The sequence below is a fragment of the Pimephales promelas genome, chromosome 22 (genome assembly GCF_988280905.1).
Source record: "Pimephales promelas chromosome 22, fPimPro1.hap1.1, whole genome shotgun sequence".
Taxonomy (NCBI): domain Eukaryota; kingdom Metazoa; phylum Chordata; class Actinopteri; order Cypriniformes; family Leuciscidae; genus Pimephales; species Pimephales promelas.
In genome coordinates, this window is record NC_142790.1 from 9,314,656 (window position 1) to 9,333,032 (window position 18,377).

Consider the following 18,377-nt stretch of genomic DNA (forward strand, 5'->3'; position numbering starts at 1 on the left):
CTGGCATCTTGCAGATCTTCACTGGCATGCGTTCCATCCATCTGCAGTAACCATTCTGATGTCTTTGAAACAGGGTCCGAATCATCCATCAGAGCGGGTTCAAGAGCACTTCCACAGGTAGCATCAGTAGAATCTGATCGAACTGATTCTTCACCGTCATCCCATGATAAGAAATTAACTGGCAGCAATAGATTTCTGTGCACCACTTTTTCTTTGCCACTCTGAACATCCTTAATCCTGTACACATTAATCTCAGGTTTCACTGATTGAACCTCATACAAAACAGAGTCCCACTTGTCCGAGACTTTCCTCTTGCCTTTCTCTCCACGGTTAGCCAGCAAAACTCTATCTCCCACTTGCAAGGATGAACCTCTGACTTTCCGATTGTAAAGAACGGCATGACGGTTCTGCTCTTTGAGACTGTGTTTCCGGGCTATTTCACCAGCTGCGCTCAGATCTCTTTTCAGTGCAGTGACAAACTCATGGTGACTGACCACTTTCTCATCACAAAGGACATGCTGAAACATGATGTCGATCGGCAATCTCGGAATACGCCCAAACATGAGATAGAAAGGGGCGAACCCAGTGGTTTCATGCACAGTACAGTTGTAACTGAAGGTTAAAGTTCTTAGAAGCTGTGGCCACCTCGCCTTAGATTTCTCGGGAAGAGCTCTAATCATATTGCCCAATGTCCTATTGAAACGTTCTGCTATACCATTACCCATGGGGTGGTATGGTGTAGTGTGCGACTTCTGAACACCAGCCATCTCAAGCAAATTCTTAATGATCTTACTTTCAAAGTTTGCACCTTGATCCGAATGTATTCTCTTTGGGAATCCATAGATGCAGAAGAGGTCATTCCAAAGGCGATGTGCAACTTGTTTGGCTGATTGATTGTGACAAGGAAAGGCATGTGCCATTTTAGAAAAATGATCTGTCACTACTAGGACATCGACAACCTTCCCTGAAGTCTGTTCAGCACTCCAGAAGTCGATGCATACTAGTTCCATAGGTTCAGAGGTGCGAATATGCTCAAGGGGCGCACGAGCATCTGGCTCAGGGGTTTTTCCAACAACACACCTCTGGCAGTTCTTCACATAGAGCTTGATGTCTTTACTCATTCCTGGCCAAAAGAACCTTTCAGCTGCTAGAGAGAGAGTTCTTGCACCACCCTGATGTCCAGCTGCATCATGGACACCACGGAGGACGTCATGCTTCAGGGAATCTGGTACAACATACTGAAAGATTTTCTTGTTCATCAGTCGATCCCTCTTGACTCTGTACAGTACATGATTACGAACCTTCAGCTTTTTCCACTGCTTCAAAAGGGCTGTCACAGAGCTAGGTTCCTTTACTTTCTCACTCTTTGAAGGACGTTTATGTCTCCGAACATAGTGGAGGACTCTACCAACTACATTGTCCAACTCTTGGAGATTCGAGAGTCTTGAGAACGGGATTGCAACAGATGTGTCTTCATCAGGAAGCTGGAGTGACGTCGGACTTGTCACGGGCAATGGACTGACTCCACCATCGCAGTGAGCACCTAGAACAGCAGAAACTTCAGCAGCATCAACAGATCCAGGACACGAGTCATTCGCGTTATCCTCTAGCTCGTTCTCAGTTCCATTACCAGTAGCTTCGACATTCTGACAGTTGTTAGTGACACGAAAGGCATCTTGCACGGTTCCTGTAACAACTCCATTTACCTCATCCAAGAGAGACACGTATGGTTCTTTCAACAGACGATGGCTAACACAAGACTTGACAAAGGGTTCTCTGCTCAAGGCATCTGCAACAATGTTCTTTGTGCCTGGCACATACTTCAGGTCAAAGTCGAATGCAGCAAGCTTCGCCACCCATCGCTGTTCACACGCGTCCAATCTGGGTTTGGTAAGAATATACGTCAGTGGGTTATTATCAGACCATGCAGTGAAATGTCTCCCTTTTAACCAGTGGCTAAACTTGTCGCAAATAGCCCACTTTAAAGCCAGAAATTCGAGTCTATGTGCTGGGTAGTTCATCTGAGACTTGGAGAGTGTTTTGCTGGCGAAAGCAACTGGACGTGCAACCTTCTCTCCAGGCGGCACCTGAGATAACACAGCTCCTATCCCATCAAATGAAGCATCAACAGAGAGAATAAAGTCGTGACTGAAATCTGGGTGTGCTAGAGTCACACTGTGCAACAAGTCCTGCTTCAAAGACTCAAAAGCAGTTCGACACTCACTAGTCCAATCCACGGGTGAGAGTTTCACAGCACTGAGCGGCTTCTTCACACGGCTACACTTTCTCTGAGGTCTTTTCTCTGAACGATCTGATAGAAGTTTGAAAAGAGGTTTTGCCTTAGCAGAACAGTCGATAATGAAATGCTGATAATACAAGATCATGCCCAGGAAAGAACGAATCTTCTTCTGAGAAGGGGTCACGCCATCTGCTTCCATGAGATCGGTAGTCTGGATGTCACTAATCACCTTCACCTTTTCTGGGTCAGTCTGGACACCATTCCCAGTGACAATGTGTCCCAAGAATCTGACAGATCTCCTGAGGAACATGCACTTCTTCGGCGCTAGCTTTAAGTTGTGTTTAGACAGGCGTGAGAAGACCAGTTCCAACCGGTCAAGAGCTATTTGTTCACTTGGAGCAAAAACCATCAGATCGTCCAAGTAGCAGAGAAGACTTGTGAAATTCTCATCCCCGAAAATGGACATCATCATCCTCATAAAGGTAGCCGGACTATTGGTCAAACCCTGAGGTAGACGATTGTACTCATGAAGGCCGAACGGAGAGGAGAAAGCGGTGTACTTCTTATGCTCTTCGAACAAGGGAACATTATAAAAGCCAGAAGTCAAGTCCATTGTCGAAAAGAAAACGTTACCTCCCAAAGCTGCGAGTGCATCCGCTTGGTGTGGGAGTGGGTGAGCGTCCTTCACTGTCTTTGCATTCAGCCATCTAAAATCAGTACAGATACGAAGGTCACCGTTCTTTTTCCATACTAATACTAGCGGAGATGCATATTCACTCTGAGACTTCCTTATAATGCCTTTAACCTCCATCTCATTCAAGGCAGTGCGCAGCTTATCATAGTGACTGGGGGCTACACGTCGATAAGGGAGTCGAAATGGCTTCTCGTCCACCAAGTGGATTTTGTGAACAAAGTCAGTAGCTTCTCCGCAATCCATTTTTCCACGTGAAAAGGTCGACTCATACTTCTCAATGAGATTCAGAAGCCTATCCTTCCATTCCTCTGACACTTCACAAGCATCCAGATTCAGATCCTGCAGTCCTAATTTATCCAGCATGTTTCTTCTCTCATCACTGGTTCGCACATGACTTGTAGAACTTGCAGCACACTGAACGTTACACTTCAAAGACTCAGCTGTAGACAACTCCTCCACGGCGATACAGGTAAAAACGTCCACAATCTTTTTGTTTTTCTTAATGACGATAACTTTGTCTGTAGGGTTCATTATCTTGAAAGGCACCCATCTACTGCCCCACATAGGTGTGATGACTCTTCCTATAATCACGTTCCTTGGACGGCATTTACACAGGGTAGGCTCGACAATGACTGTGCTCCCTACAGAAACAGAAGTTGACTCAGGAAGCTGAGCCCAGGCAAGGTGTTCATGGTGTGGTTCTAGAACTATTTTCTCTTTCAACTTGGCTGTGCCCACTTTATCAGGCATGTCTTCACCCTTCCATCGTTCCACGTTAGAAAGCAGAGATAGGAATTGGTGACATTCAACATCTTCTGAGTTAACAGTGTTGGACACGAGTCTCCAGTATCCATCAGTCTCTTTCATTTTTTGAATTAGCCACTTGATAGCATTGCTGCCCAGAATCAAATCGTCGGTTTGGCCTGGAACCACTAAGACTGGAACAACCATCTTGCATGCGTAAACTGAGAGTTCAAGCTCATACCTCACTTTTGGGGTAACACGCTGTCCGCCACAACCAATTATGACAACATCACCAGCAGGAAACTTTTGTAGGTTTGGCTTGTGTTGTAACAAGAGACTTTCAGCAGCTTCACTCATCGTGCACGCCATGGAGCCACTGTCAACCATAGCTTTCAGTTGAAGGTCGCCCCATAGTGTCGCTGGTGTGTAAAACAGACTATCAATTCGCTGTACTCTGTGAGTGTTCTGAAATATTACAGTTGTCCCTGCAGGCTCAACGGAACTAGAAAGACTATAAACTGAGGATGGATCATCCATACAACACTGGGTTGGAGGAATAAAGTCACGATCCACGCTGTCCTCCTCTGAACGCAGATCTTCTAGTTTCCCAGCCCTTGGGAAGAGGGTGATGACACCCTCTCAGGACAGACAAAGCGGGAATGATCAGGAGAGTGACACTGAAAGCACAACTTCTTGTCAAGACAATGCGTGAGCCCAGAATGATCAGGGCTCGAACAGACAGTGCAGGGCAGATCATTGAGGCCTTTCACTCTTGGAAGACTCACTTTGGGCTTCAAACGTGTACCTGGCTTTTTGCTGTCAGATTCTCTTAACAGGACTTTTTCCAGTAAGCTCATGACACGCTCCAATGCAGATGCTTCCAGAGACTTGGACTGCTGAACATCATAAGGAGCTGGAAGTGCTGCAGATGACAGTTCCACTTCGGTTCTGTTCACAGGTATTTTAGTGGGTGCTGTTTTTCTTACTGTGGATACAAGACTGGAATCTGAGTGATACTCATTCAAAATATCCTGAACTTCTCGCACAGTCCATGCGTCAATTGTCTTAGACCGAAAGGTGATTGCAAGCTCTCTACATGGGCAGTGTCTGATGAACATGCGGGTTACCTCGGTTCCAGGACAATCCAGTACTTTACCCTGTTCCTTCAAACGCTCAGCAGCGATGTCAACAGCACGGTTTAGCCTGATCCAGTACTCGAAGGCATCTTCATCTGGTCTGGGTAAGGTGGAATAAAAGTCAGCCAGCGGGAGAGGAGAGCAAGGAGCAGCTTCAAAGTGTTTCCTGAGAATGCTAAAGATCGCATCAGGGTTATGCACAATGTCAATGTCACAGTTTCTTATGCCAAACTTGACCACGTCCCTTGCTTTGCCTCTTAGGTGAATCATAATCTCTTCCGCTTGATGCTCTTTTCTCAAATTATTGCGTTTAATATAGTCTCTCATGATGTCTATCCACTCATTTAAGTCAACAGCATCAGAAACTCCTCCCCTGAAGCTAGGAGGTTCTCTCACATTTTTGGAAAAAGACAACTGGCTTCGCATCAGGTCCATCATTTGTGAAGCTTCACCATCAGCAGTTACACTTCTGGTGGAATCATCAACTGAAGGTGAGTCAACTTTGTGTGTCGGGCTTAGTCTGTTGACTATGCTATCAGCAATCTGCTGACCAACCTGGCTGATTATGTCAGTCATAGCGGTGACTACATTTGGGGGCTGTGCATTAGGGTATGGAGTAGACGAAAACACACCCTGTTGCTGTCTCGGATTTTGTGAATCATAACTCGTAGATGGGCCCTCAAAACCCAATGGATCTGAATTTGGGCTGTGACTATCTACGACTACATGAGCGTCACTCTGTACATCAGGCCCACTGAACTGTAATGACTCTGGCACTCTCAATAAACCCCATCCTCTACCTTTACTTCTACAGACTGGAGTGTGACAGTTATCAAACCCATTCATGATGAACAACAGTACTCGTAAAAAAAATGAATACAATAAATCAAAAACTTTGAATTTGCAATTCACTGTATAGCAAATTGTCCTTTGCAAATATTGCAAGTCGCTTAAATGCAAATGTCTCTATATAAAAATAGTGTCTTTTCTTAAAAAAAAAACGTTCCTGAGCAAAACTGTGTCCACCTGACTCCAGCGGAAACTTTAAGATGAACCCTCGGTCGCTTCAGGAGCCATCTTGATTGAAGAAACAACGGGTCACGGCACCAATGTGACTGGTGTGTTCTTGTGCGGATGTAATCACACTGAGATCAGGTGGATGGTTACTCACAGATGCACTTTACTGGGTCTGGGACAAACAGACTGGGACAAACACCAACAAAGGCAGGTTAACAATGCATCACGCTGCTCAAGACATCAGCAGCACGAGATATGAGAGTCTGCTCACTAATATTTTTACAGGGTGATCGTGAACATATAGTGGAGTAAAAACCAAAATAAAACACATTAAAGAAAATATAAATCATTTTCTCTGTTCTCATTATCACTTCACAAATACAGAGAAGTATAATCTTGAATAACCATCATTTTACATAATTAAATGAAACACTGAAAATGAGCACAGACCCTAAATGGCACGGTTACACGGATCAGCACGTGCGAGCACGTGTGAGCATGTGTGCCGACACGTGAGTTAGGGCTAACACTCAAATTAACTAAAATAACTTCACACAGAACGCGACAAATCCGAATAAAACATACCTGGGACAAACACCAACAAAGGCAGGTTAACAATGCATCACGCTGCTCAAGACATCTTAAATGAGAATAAATAGAGTTCGTCAGAGGATTACCATACACACACACACGTCATTTTATCATTGCGAATCAGAGATATTCAACTCGACTGACAAAAATAGTGACTAACAGTTTAATGTATACTTGTGTGTAATATAAAATCCATCCATTGCACTTAAGGACTATATAAACTCATTTTTATGACACAGCGCTTATAAATGCGACTTACCAGCAGCACGAGATATGAGAGTCTGCTGCTGGTGACGTAGCTCCGCCCATGACGGTACGCACGCTGATGCAAGAGACGTAACAGCCAATGTCGAGTTTTCCCAATTTATACATGAATTTATAAACATTCTTTTAAACTCCGTTACATATGTATACACTAAGTAGACCACATGGATATGATCATGATAATCCAGACATGGACGGGTCTCGATAGACCACAGATACAGGCATAGACAGATCTTGATAGACCGTACAGATACAGCCATGATAGCCAACATACAAAAGTCTTGATAGACCACGGATACGCCACGATATGCCAGACTTCGACTGGACTCTATAGACCACGGTTCACCAGTCTCTGCCCCGGAGGGCCACCAGAGCCCAGCTCCGACCCCGATCAAAACACACGCACCTGTGAGTTTCTACTGATCCTGAAGACCTTGATAAGCTTGCTCGGGTGTGCCTGATCAGGGCCGGAGCCAAACGCCGCAGGGCCGGCACCCCCCCAGGACTTAGACCGGCGAACCCTGCGATAGACTGTAGATACAGCCCCGAAAGCCAGACACATACTGGTCTCGTTAGACCACGCAGATATAGCCACGATGGCCAAACATGGACAGGTCTTAATAGAACACGATAAAGCCACAATAGGCCGGACATAGACAGGTCTCGATAGACCACAGATACAGCCACGATAGGCCAGACACAGACAGGTCTCGATAGACCACAGATACAGCCACGATAGGCAGACGCAGACAGGTCTCGATAGACCACAGATACAGCCACGATAGGCCGGACATAGACAAGTCTCGATAGACCACAGATACAGCCACGGTAGGCCAGACACAGACAGGTCTCGATAGACCACAGATACAGCCACGGTAGGCCAGACACAGACAGGTCTCGATAGACCACAGATACAGCCACGATAGGCAGACGCAGACAGGTCTCGATAGACCACAGATACAGCCACGGTAGGCCAGGCGCAGACAGGTCTCGATAGACCACAGATACAGCCACGATAGGCCAGACACGGACAAGTCTCGATAGGCCACAGATACAGCCACGGTAGGCCAGACACAGACAGGTCTCGATAGACCACAGATACAGCCACGATAGGCCGGACATAGACAAGTCTCGATAGACCACAGATACAGCCACGGTAGGCCAGACACAGACAGGTCTCGATAGACCACAGATACAGCCACGGTAGGCCAGACACAGACAGGTCTCGATAGACCACAGATACAGCCACGATAGGCAGACGCAGACAGGTCTCGATAGACCACAGATACAGCCACGGTAGGCCAGGCGCAGACAGGTCTCGATAGACCACAGATACAGCCACGATAGGCCAGACACGGACAAGTCTCGATAGGCCACAGATACAGCCACGGTAGGCCAGACACAGACAGGTCTCGATAGACCACAGATACAGCCACGATAGGCCAGACACAGACAGGTCTCGATAGACCACACATATATAGCCATGATGGCCAGACATAGACAGGTCTCGATAGACCACAGATACAGCCACGATGGCCAGACATTGACAGGTCTCGAAAGACCACAGATACAGCCACAATAGACCAGACATAGCCACGATAGGCTGGACATAGAAAAGGTTTCGATAGACCACAGATACGGCCACAATAGGTCAGACATAGAGAAGTCTCAATAGACTGCAGATACAGCCACGATGGGCTCTATGCACGGCGGGATTTCCGGTGAAGGTTTAAGGATGCTCAATAACTTCCGCCGATTGTAGAGTCCAATGCAGTACCGATAATTTATATTAAATTTTATACTCCATGTTTTTACAAAAGCAACGTTAGTCATGAAAACAGATTTTTTAAACTAAATAAACATAACTATATAAAATTTACATTTGAACATATGAAGGTTTTGTTTCAAAGACGAGAGGACAGTAAATTTTAAAGGCTCTGCCATAATCCCGTTTCCTCGGTTTTCCTTCGCTTTAATCTTCCCAACCGAAACTGAAAATGCGGAACTTATGCATACATACGTATAGCCCATAGGCCAGACATAGACAGGCTCGTTAGACCACAGATACAGGTATATATAGACGTTTCGATGGACCACAGGTACAGCCACAATAGGCCAGACGTAGACAGGTCTCATTAGACCACGCAGATATAGGCATGATAGACAGATCTCGAGAGACCACAGATACAGCCGCGATAGCCAGACTTAGACTGGACTTGATATACCAGATACGGCCATGATAGCCAGACATAGACAGGTCTCGATATACCATAGATACAGCCACGAAAGCCAGACACATACCAGTCTCATTAGACCACACAGATATAGCCACGATGGCCAGACATAGACAGGTCTCCATAGACCACACGGATATAGCCATAATGGGCCAGACAAGACAAGGTTTAATTGTATATGAATAAATATATGGCTACGGTGCCGCTTGAAGACAAGGCCACGCGAGGCCATTGCCTGATACCACCACCAGTAATTGTATAGAATTTACCTGAATATCACGAAGAGCTTGCTGGGCTTCAAGGATGATTGGATCAGCTCTTAGTTATGACTCGAATGCAGAGGAGACCATCTGCCGAGGATTTTGATGGCTGCAACAGAACTACCAAGTTCAGCCACTATCATGGCAGCCCCAGTCCTGTAGGAATGGTAGTACACGGGGAGGAGGATAGACTGCAGCTATTGAGGTCGGAACTGACGAGACCCGAACCAGGTTAAGAAGGTAGTGCTCCGTTAGTTATGATAAATCAAAATTTTACCATAGATGAGAATGGACAGAATTTGCAAATTTATAAATTGATAATGTGATACAGACCTTTATAGTCATTCTTGGTTCTTGAGAAAAAGAGGAAGGAAATAAGGGATAAACGTAATTAGAGAAGACCATGGGGAAAATCGGAGTATTAACTCCTGGAGATAATCCCCTGAATGTATGAGCCATGAATGCTGTGACAGACAGTTACAATTTGAATAACATTAGAAAAAGAGACCATTGCAGACAGACGTAATCGAAGGGGTTGAATGGATTTTGCTTCTGACTTGGAGTGTAATACTGCCGTTCAAGCATAACCAACAACTGCAAGGTTACACACTCAAATTTAAAAGAGTGAGAAAAATTCATTTGAGAATTACTTTTAAAGATTATAACAGTGCTGGTAGGAGCTAGTGACATCCTCCAGGTTAGTGAATCACAACTAAATTTACATGCATCCTGCCAACAGGACATGATTTACAATATAGATGATGAGACAGAATAACCTAATCGGTGACTAGAGATAGCAACGCATGAGCTACATATTTCATCGATGGAATGATGACTTTAAGTTGACACTTCTTGAGACTCCATCCTGTGTGATTCTGATTGACAGAACAAGTTTTAAATTGCGGTGATAGTTAATCGAAGCTGCAAACGTGCTGTTGAAACTTTGACTACTTTTATAAGTCATAGGTTTGCTATGCCTTAAGCAACAGAGAAGGTACAGTGAACAGACTTGAAAAAATTTAGGATTAAAATACTTGCGTGAATTTGGATGCCTGAAAATGAACTATGAATGGACAAAATATTAAATTACAATTTTCATAATTGTATACAATGAAGGAACAGCCGGCCATGATCGGTACGTGAAAGAGACTCTAAGTGATACATGATCTGTTGTCTCTTGATTGTGGAATCCTTTTCTCAGGTGTGAAGTATGACTGACATGGCTCCTGAGTTGCTCTTGCAGAAATAGCCCCATTCATGCAGGGAGATCGCTGGCCACACCCAGTTGAGACTCTTGAATAGAATGATACATGAAAAAGTAAATCATACAGTAGAGCGAAGACAATGTCTCTGGAGTCTCCTTCACTGACTTCTCGTAAATAATACTACGGTAATATGACTATTAGTTCTACTGAGTTAACAGTTTTGACTAAGTATATGTGGCTTTAACCAAAGCCACGCAGCTGCCTTGATTCTTTAGACTGCATTTTCTGAAAATTAATGTGAAAGCACCCCTCACATTAATTCTTATTCCGATCACACATTTCAATGGATTACGTAGCCACCAGAAAGGTTGAGTATTACAGCGATTGTACACAATTCAAATGTTGTAGAGTCATTAAATATTAAATGACTTAATATGAATTTAAAGTATAGCCTAATATGGTGAAATAGTTGTTTGTGAATTAGTTTACGCAATTAATAACTTGCTGCCATTGTAGATATGATCACTGCAGAATAAGCATAACGGCCAAATGATAAACTTGCTCTCTTTCGCTCAGGTTTATTTATTTATTTATTTTAATTAAACGCACACGCAACCGAACTCTGGTAAGTGAGCAGACGTGATGACGAGCGTGACCCGTGATATTGCATAAGTATAGAGCTCTTAAGAACTCGAGCAGTTACATGTTTTTTTTTTTATTATTTTTTTTTTTAAATCAGTTACACAGATGTTAGTAGGTATTTGTAAACTGCAAATGAGAGCGTGGTATTGACAATGCTGATATTATTAGATCACGACTGAAATGTGGAATATCAGACTGACGGAAACGCAAACTTTGCTTGGTACGAGCATTACGCCACCTTCACGCCGCCTTCACACTGGCAGTTGAAATCAGCTCCGATGCGGCTGCGAAACGACCGGAAGTCATTCATTTCCTATGGAGATTCGCAGACCGCATGCGAATGGGTCTGAAACGGGTCCGACCGAGTGCGGTGCGAAGAAAATCGTGTCCGTTGGTCATCCGGATGCGTTCAAAAATTTGAACTCTTGCGAAAAGCTACGGACGGTTCCTATCCGACAATTCCAGCGGAAGTTGACCGTTGCTATGGTACTGATAAACAAACCTGAATTATTAACTTTTAATAAAATAAATATTGATTTTATAACGATAAGTTGTGATGTCATTTTTTATTTTCATGACTTTCTAACGTTTATAAGGGCAGTTAATACAATTAAATTGGAGGTAGACATTGAACTATTGACCACTATATCACATTTTTTAGCTGACCTGACATGTCAACGTCCTGAGCAACTTTCCTCACGCAGCATAACCCTAATCAGAGAGATCATACAGAACTGACAGAATAAAACTTTAATCTCTCCGCCATTTTTGTTCTACCCGCGTCCGACGCTTTTCACTGTGTAGTACGACGTCCGTTGGGAACGTATTGCGTATTACGGAGCTGATTTCAACTGCCAGTGTGAAGGCGGCGTCACACTGGCAGTTGAAATCAGCTCCGATGCGGCTGCGAAACGACCGGAAGTCATTCATTTCCTATGGAGATTCGCAGACCGCATGCGAATGGGTCCGAAACGGGTCCGACCGAGTGCGGTGCGAAGAAAATCGTGTCTGTTGGTCATCCGGATGCGTTCAAAAATTTGAACTCATGCGAAAAGCTACGGACGGTTCCTATCCGACAATTCCAGCGGAAGTTGAGCGTTGCTATGGTACTGATAAACAAACCTGAATTATTAACTTTTATTAAAATAAATAATGATTTTATAACGATAAATTTTCATGTCATTTTTTATTTTCATGACTTTCTAACGTTTATAACCCAGACAGCAAACTGACATTGAATCAACGTGGAAACGACGTCTCTCATGACATTGAAACAACGTTGATTTTGCTCATCGAATTAACGTTCAACGTCCTGAGCAACTTTCCTCACGCAGCATAACCCTCATCCGAGAGATCATACAGAACGCAGAATCAAACTTGAATCTCTCCGCCATTTTTGTTCTACCCGTGTCCGACGCTTTTCACTGTGTAGTACGACGTCCGTTGGGAACGTATTGCGTATTACGGAGCTGATTTCCACTGCCAGTGTGAAGGCGGCGTAAGGCGAGCTATCCGGCCCGTCTGCAGTGTGCAGATCAGCCGTAATGATCAGATAGCGCCACGTCATCGTGGACGCCAATTTTAACCATGATTTCTGCTCGGACGTGTAGGAAGCCATGGAGAAATACTTACCTGAATGAAGTTTAATCATGTAGAGGACACATTAACAGTGCAGGTGGAGGTGCTGTGCCTACCAAAACGAATTGAAAGCCTTGGAGGGGAGTTTGAACTTGAACCGGTGAGAGCTAGATCGTCTCGTGATTTGCAGAGTTGTTGATTCATGTCGGTGGGTCTGTGATTTGCGGGATAATAATGGCACCTGTGCAGACAGCGTGGTTCTGGAGTGCTCTAGCCTAAAGACAGCCAGAACTTCTCGGCCTTAACTGATCAAAACTCTCCGAGGACGCTGTGTCTACGGGAAGATGCGAAGACTGAGCGCAGGAACCTCGACGTGCGGTAGGAAATAGGGCGGGACATCGTCGGATCTCGCAAATTGTAAGCAAAATATCCTGAAACATGTTGCCTGGCGACTGATCGAGAGCATGAATAAATGCGACAGCATCTACTTGTTGCGTCGGCATCTGCGAACTCAAACATGTGTAAGTACCGATCTTTTATACCACAAGAATAAGAACATGATTGGATAACCTGAAGGTAACACATGACGCGGTAATTAAGTCTTCCTGGCAGAACTTATGCTAAAGCTTTCATTTCCCCTTACCTCAAGTAAAGTGGAACACATTGGAGTAGTTATGATTTCTTGGTTAATTTCAAGTTGTCATAACAAAGACATTTCTGTCTTTATTAATGTCAAGTTGTCATAATCAAGACATTTTTGTCTTGGTTAATGTCAAGTTGTTATAACAAAGACATTTTTGTCTTTGTTAATGTCAAGTTGTCATAATAAAGACATTTTAAACAATGTCAATTTACCGAATGACACTTAATGACAACAGTCATAAACATTCATAAAGACTCCTTCATGTTCATGACAGGTGTTATGTCATGTTTATGACAGTGTCATGTCAGTGTTATGCACACCCCTTCGAATAAAGTGTTACCGATTAGGGTAATGCTCTACTGGGTGGTTGCCCTGCACGCTGAATAAACAAACTAAAGCTAGTACAAAACGCAGCAGCTCGAGTTCAAGTTTCAGGTTTATTGTATTTATAAAACACATTTAAAACAACCTTGGTTGACCAACGTGCTGTACAAAGTATAGCTATTTAAATCCATATGAAGATTAAAAAAAAATTCACAAGACACTGAACACACAAGAGTACAAGTAGGTTTTTAAAAGATTTCTGAAATCAGACACTGTGGGCGCTGTTTTAACCAGAACCAGGAAGTATGACCATATATTAGCCCGGTTCTGTCAACACTGCATTGGCTGCCTATCATTAAAGTATTAAATTCTTCTGCTATAATCTAAATCTTCAGGAGAATCTGTATCAATACAGGCCCAGTGCAGTCCCAGTTACAGGTTATTAATTGGCTGGAATCAGGCCATTTTAACCCGTTTGTGGTCCTAGTTTTAAATTCAGATCTGGGCCACTAGGGTGTGGTGCAGGCTGAGGAACCGGAGGAGACCAAAGTCACAATAAAGATAGCTTTTAATATAATAAACAGGCCGGAAGACAGGAACACGGGATGCAACACAGCTCACATTTGACTTTCAACATTGACCGACAAAGACTGACTGAATGAGGGAGAACTAAATACAAGCAGGAATCAGAGGTGAGAACAGGTGACACAGATGATAAAGACGAGGAACAGGTGGCTGATGAGGGAGTGAGTTCAGGAGTGGAGACAAGAGGATCCTGGGAAGTGTAGTGCTGATGACAAGACAGACTGGTGCAGACGGAGGACTGTGACAACTAGGGCCATCATTCTTGTGGACTGAGGAAAATGTTTTTTTTTTTTTTTTGGAACAGAGCTGGGCCAGATTCAATTTCCTATGTGGGAAAGTGCATTTAAATGGCTCACAATTTCTGATTTGGGACAGATAATCAATGGACTGATCTGGGCCATACTCCTCTCACCAACATTCAGCCCATATGTGTTTTGCCGCCATTGCCACACATGGCCCAGCTCTGGTTGACATGATGCCATTGCTGTGCATCGTCATGCCATTGCAGAAAGGAGGCCAACAGTGCCAGCCTGAGGACACATTGAGCCTAGACTGCTTGCTTTGTGGGGATGTGTTAGTTCTTTTATCCTTTTTACACTGTATACCAACGAGTGTTCAAGTTGTGATTATAATATTTTTTTTTAGAGAGATTCTTGGATGACACAGCCCAGACAGCAAACTGACATTGAATCAACGTGGAAATGACGTCTCTCATGACATTGAAACAACGTTGATTTGCTCATCGAATTAACGTTGAACCAACGTCAGACGCGGCATTCTTCAAGCTAAATGAATTCGAAAATTGGTTTGCTTTCATAACGTTGAAACAACGCGTTGATTTCAAGTTGATTTTCCGTAAGTTTTGAAAGAATGACGCATCTGACGTTGGTTCAACGTTAATTCGATGAGCAAAACAATGTCAGATCACCGTTGTTTCGATGTCATATTTCCACGTTGATTCAATGTCGGTTTGCTATCTGGGAGCGATAGTCTTCTGTTTGAGAATACTGATATGTCAGTTTACTTCTCAAAGGTATCAAGGTTTTTAGAGTGGTGTGATCTAAATAATCTAATTTCTGTCATGACGATATTTTTTTAGGATGGTAATAGATATGACAATGTTAATGTGTTTAGTCTTGGTGAAATAGACTATGCTGTAGTGTAGATCCCTGAAGTGGCCCAATAGATACACTGCTGCTGAATTGCTGCTGCTGTTGATTATTGCAGCTGCTCCTGCAGAGCAAGTACAGGAACTTGCTTCTTATCCCTAAAACAGGCGACGTGTCTAACGAGATGCATCGTTTTATTGTATTTTTGGGGGCATAAGAAAGATTTTTTTCATCAGATATTTTATCACTTATGACAGCTTGATCTGTCTTGAGTATGCTGGTCACATGATTTGCTTAAATTGTTTTGTGATCAATTAATCAGCCTGACCTAAATCCAGCGTGGCTGCCAGTGGTGCAGATATTTAGATAAGTAAATATATATTAAACATACTTTTCTTCTGAAAAAAAAAAAGAATGCTGCTAACATTAATTGTGAACATTGTCTTTAGGTTCTGAAGGAAAAAAAATAAGTAATATGTTGTTCTTTTTGTTGTTTAGCGAATATTTTTCCGAGTCAATTCGTTCGTTTCATTCGTTGAATGAACCAAATGACTCGGAAAAAGATTTGTTCATTTTGATGAACGAGTTCGAACAGTAGAGTCACAAATGTGTGTCACAGAACAGAGCAAGGCGAGCATTTGAGCTTATAAAACTTAAACTTTGTTATTTATTTATTAAAAGGTACATATCATGCTTTTAAGGGCTAAAAAAGTGGATTTTGCATGATATGTCCCTTTAAATGAGCGATCGTTTCGCATGATAAGACCCTTATTCATCATCTGGAATCGTTTAAAGCCCTTTGAACAGTTTGCTGTTTGTGCTGAAAGTGTCTTTTGGACTTTGAACCGTTTGGTTCCCAGAGAATGCTGGAATGGAGATTATATGGAGAAAATGCTGGAATGTTTTCATCAAAAACCTTAATTTGTTTTCGACTGTTTGCTGTTTGTAATTCTGAGAAAGAATTACAGGGACATCTTGGATGACATGGGGGTGAGTAAATTATCAGCAAAAGTTTTGTCAAAAGTGAACTACTCCTTTAAGTCCAGATTATATAAAAAATTAAATGAAATTTTTTGCTTAGCATTTTCCACTCTTGCCTCTTTAAGGGTTATGGTCCATAGCCCATAGTATAATTCTGGGGAACCATCGAAATAAACTGTTACCAAAGAGAATAGAAGAACAAGAGGCGAAACTCTGATGCTTTTTTGGTAACAGCCACTAGATGGCGCTTCGGTAGCGCGGCAGCCATCTCGGGGTGAAAATTCCAACTGGAGTTACTGGACAACAGCACAGATAACAGTTTTTGAGGTAGTTTTTTCTTGCATTAGTGAGTATTTCCATTGTATGCAACTTTACACTTTTACTACTATTATTAGTTACCAACTCCACTAGGACTGAAATATATTTTGGACGTTTTAATCCCCTGGATCATGCTACAAACATGATGATCATTGATGCGCTGTGTCTGTTATCCTATAATGCCACAGTGACTTTGGACATTGGCTGTATTTTTTTGTTTGTTTACATAGTCTTGCTTTAACGGTCATTAATATAAGATAGGCTAAGTTGTACTGCAAAAAAAAAATTCTATTGCTATTCTATTGCTGTTATATATTTATTGTCAAACATTTACATTTTAGTACAACATTTATTTGCTGAATTAATTTATTTCATTGATAACTTATTTTTGTAATTAACGTTATGTGTACCTCCCGGGAAACGGTCTACTGTTATTATAACTTTATGAACTGATATCACTTTATTCTTGCCTTACACTTAATTTGGAGAGTAATATAATGAATTAAATCCTTGAACTTCCCTGTCTCAAGTTATGTGGGGGTAAAAGCCCAGTTAAGTAGCAACTTCTTTTAACTGCTATAAAGTTAACTGTTGTGAGTTAAATAATCACCTAGCCTAATTATTTCAACCTAAAAATGATCTCTGCACTGGACTAAATATATATTATATGACTACCGAGTCGCTTTCACCCCGAAATGGCGGAAGTGTAGGGGTGCTGCTGGGCGCTGGTGTTGCAATGGAACGTTCTATTGGCTTTCACTTCTTGTCAATATACGTTCTTTGCTGTTACCAAAAATTAGACAGGCAGTCTACTAATACAGTAATACTCCAATGACTGGTAGTTGAGATTAATTACAATTACTGTAGTTGCAAAGTTAATTACAGGTAGTAGAATGTCTAAAGTATTTTGAATTATGGTAGGCTGTTACCCATATCAAAATATTTACAAAGACTGATTAATTGACATGATTTATCTTTAAAGTTGCTCTTCTGGAGTAAGACGAGAGACCTCATGCACAGCTATGTAGCCATCACAGGACCCTTCTGGACATTAGAAGACACACTGGTGGGATTCATGTTCAACGATCTGATCTGGTGTGGACAGCAGGAGAGAGACAGAGGTACAATCAAAAGATAGTACAATTACTGCTTTTCTGATGTTACATGGACAGAGAACAGATTATGCTGATGTAGCCCCTACACCCGGGTCCCACTCGTCCCGCTCCGAGTGGGCCTCGAACCCAGGTCTCCGGCATGAGAGTCGGGCGCTCTAACAAGGATGCTAAAGACTGCAGCCTCTAGCATTTGTCGCTAGAGCGCTTATTGAGATCAGAGGAGTGTGGTTTACTTGCACGGCAACTACTAGCTGGCCTCCATTACACTGAACACATTTTATATTCATGTTTTTGTAATTGTAAATCATTTAAAGACTACTAAGGGACTGTTCGTTATTTATTTAAGGGGCCACCGGAGGAGATTTGAACGACTAAACTCCTGCTTTATCATCTTACTAGGGCTGTAGTACGATAGACCTAACCTACAATCTGTAGTACGATAGACCTAACCTACAATTTGGTTCGTATCACGAGTCGATTTGAATTTTTTTTTTTTAAATCATGTTTTCGGTGCTGATGCAGTGCATGGTGACGCGTTTATGTAACGACATTCTTATGTAACATATCTGCAACATTTATCAAGTTCACTGATAATTGTGCATGCATTTATTAATCATTATGATACTAAAATCATAAGTAGTATGCTTCCCTTTCAATAGTCCAAATTCACGGCCATTTTCGTCTTTCTTCTGTGGATT

At 42.7% G+C, this 18,377-nt stretch overlaps 1 protein-coding gene across 1 annotated transcript in view; it reads left to right on the forward strand.

Moving 5' to 3' along the window:
• LOC120495013 (ADP-ribosyl cyclase/cyclic ADP-ribose hydrolase 1) overlaps window positions 1-18,377 on the forward strand; it is a 274,489-nt gene that overhangs the window by 18,856 nt on the left and 237,256 nt on the right. The window contains exon 3 of the mRNA XM_089125633.1: window positions 17,547-17,685. Coding sequence (XP_088981759.1) covers window positions 17,547-17,685 — 139 coding nt within the window. The remainder of the gene's footprint in view (window positions 1-17,546; window positions 17,686-18,377) is intronic.